The sequence below is a fragment of the Merops nubicus genome, unplaced genomic scaffold, assembly GCF_000691845.1.
Source record: "Merops nubicus isolate BGI_N331 unplaced genomic scaffold, ASM69184v1 scaffold31140, whole genome shotgun sequence".
Lineage (NCBI taxonomy): Eukaryota > Metazoa > Chordata > Aves > Coraciiformes > Meropidae > Merops > Merops nubicus.
In genome coordinates this window covers 1-1,197 of record NW_008585373.1, presented here as the reverse complement: position 1 = coordinate 1,197, position 1,197 = coordinate 1, and the positions used below count along the sequence as shown (strand labels likewise).

At 64.8% G+C, this 1,197-nt stretch overlaps 1 protein-coding gene across 1 annotated transcript in view; it reads left to right on the top strand.

The window, feature by feature from the left end:
- VPS16 (vacuolar protein sorting 16 homolog (S. cerevisiae)) overlaps positions 1-799 on the top strand; it is a gene marked incomplete at its 3' end in the record, with an annotated part of 2,398 nt that extends 1,599 nt beyond the window's left edge. The window contains exon 4 of the mRNA XM_008947346.1: positions 744-799. Coding sequence (XP_008945594.1) covers positions 744-799 — 56 coding nt within the window. The remainder of the gene's footprint in view (positions 1-743) is intronic.
- Between the last annotated feature and the right edge of the window lie 398 nt (positions 800-1,197).

The following is a 1,197-nucleotide window of genomic DNA, read 5'->3' as shown; positions in this document are numbered from 1 at the left end:
GCTGGCCGCAGAGGTCCCCGTGGGGTCCAGGCCACCCTCAGTGCCACCCCCAGGCACCCCTGCCCTCGGCACACCCACCCGCTTTGGCTCTTCACTGGGTTTTTACCTCACTCTCCACTTCCTCTCCTCATGCAGTTATTCCTGTGGACCTTGCCCCTCCCTCTCTCCACCCAAACCACCCCCCACTCGTTGCTTTCTCCTCACCAGTCACAGTTTGGTTACATCTGTACCCAGACCTGCCTGGCCAGTCTCAGCCCCACCACCACTGCTGGGTTGTCCCTTCAGCACAGGGCCCTTGGCTGTCAGTCATAGTTCCACCCTGTGGGTGCCCCCGGGGCGTGGGGCTCCCCTGGAGAGGTTCTGCCTGCCTGCCACGGCCTCTGAGAACCAGGGACTGCTTTAGCTGGGAAGAGATGTTTCCAGTCATGGAACCCAACTCTTGGGACCCCCTCCAGGGCTGGGGACCCCACCCCTGCCCTGGGCAGCCCGTGTGGAGCCCCCTCAGCCCTGGCTCTGCCCACACAGCCCCGGGTGCCCCCTGGCAGCAGCAGCAGCAGGTTCCTCACAGTGGGTCCAAGTGCTCCCCCCACGCCCTCACCCTTCAGCTGCCACACCCCGCTGCCTCCAGAGCCAGAGATGGGGCTGGGTGCCCCTGCAGCACCCCTGGCACAGGTGCTGCTGCTGCCCTGGGCTGTGCCACCATGCCCTGGCACCTGCCCTGACCTGGGTCTCTCCTGCTGCAGGAGAAGTTCTGTGAGTTCCACAGCAGCATCCGATCCCCACCCAAGCAGATGGTTTGGTGAGTGGGGTTCAGGGCTGGAGCTGGCTGGGGGTGTCCTGGGGCTGGCTTGAGGGTCTCAGGGCTGGTCAGGGGTCTTGGGGTAGCTGGGAGTGACCCAGATACTCTCCAGGAAGTCCCAGGGTTGGTGATGGGTCTTGGTGTTGGCTTCTGGGCCTACTTAGAGGGTCTTAAGGCTGGTCATGGGCCTTGGGGCTGGTTGGGGGGGTCCTGGGTCTGGCTAGGTGGTCCTGAGGGCTGTTGAGGTGTCTTGGGGTTTGTCACGGGCTCTGAGGGTGGCTGGAGGGTGCCAGGCCCAGCCATGGGCCTTAGGGCTAACTGGGAGCATCCCAGAACAAGCTGGGGAGGTCCAGGGAGTGGTCATGGGCCTCGGGGCTGGTCGGGGGGCTCCTGGGGCT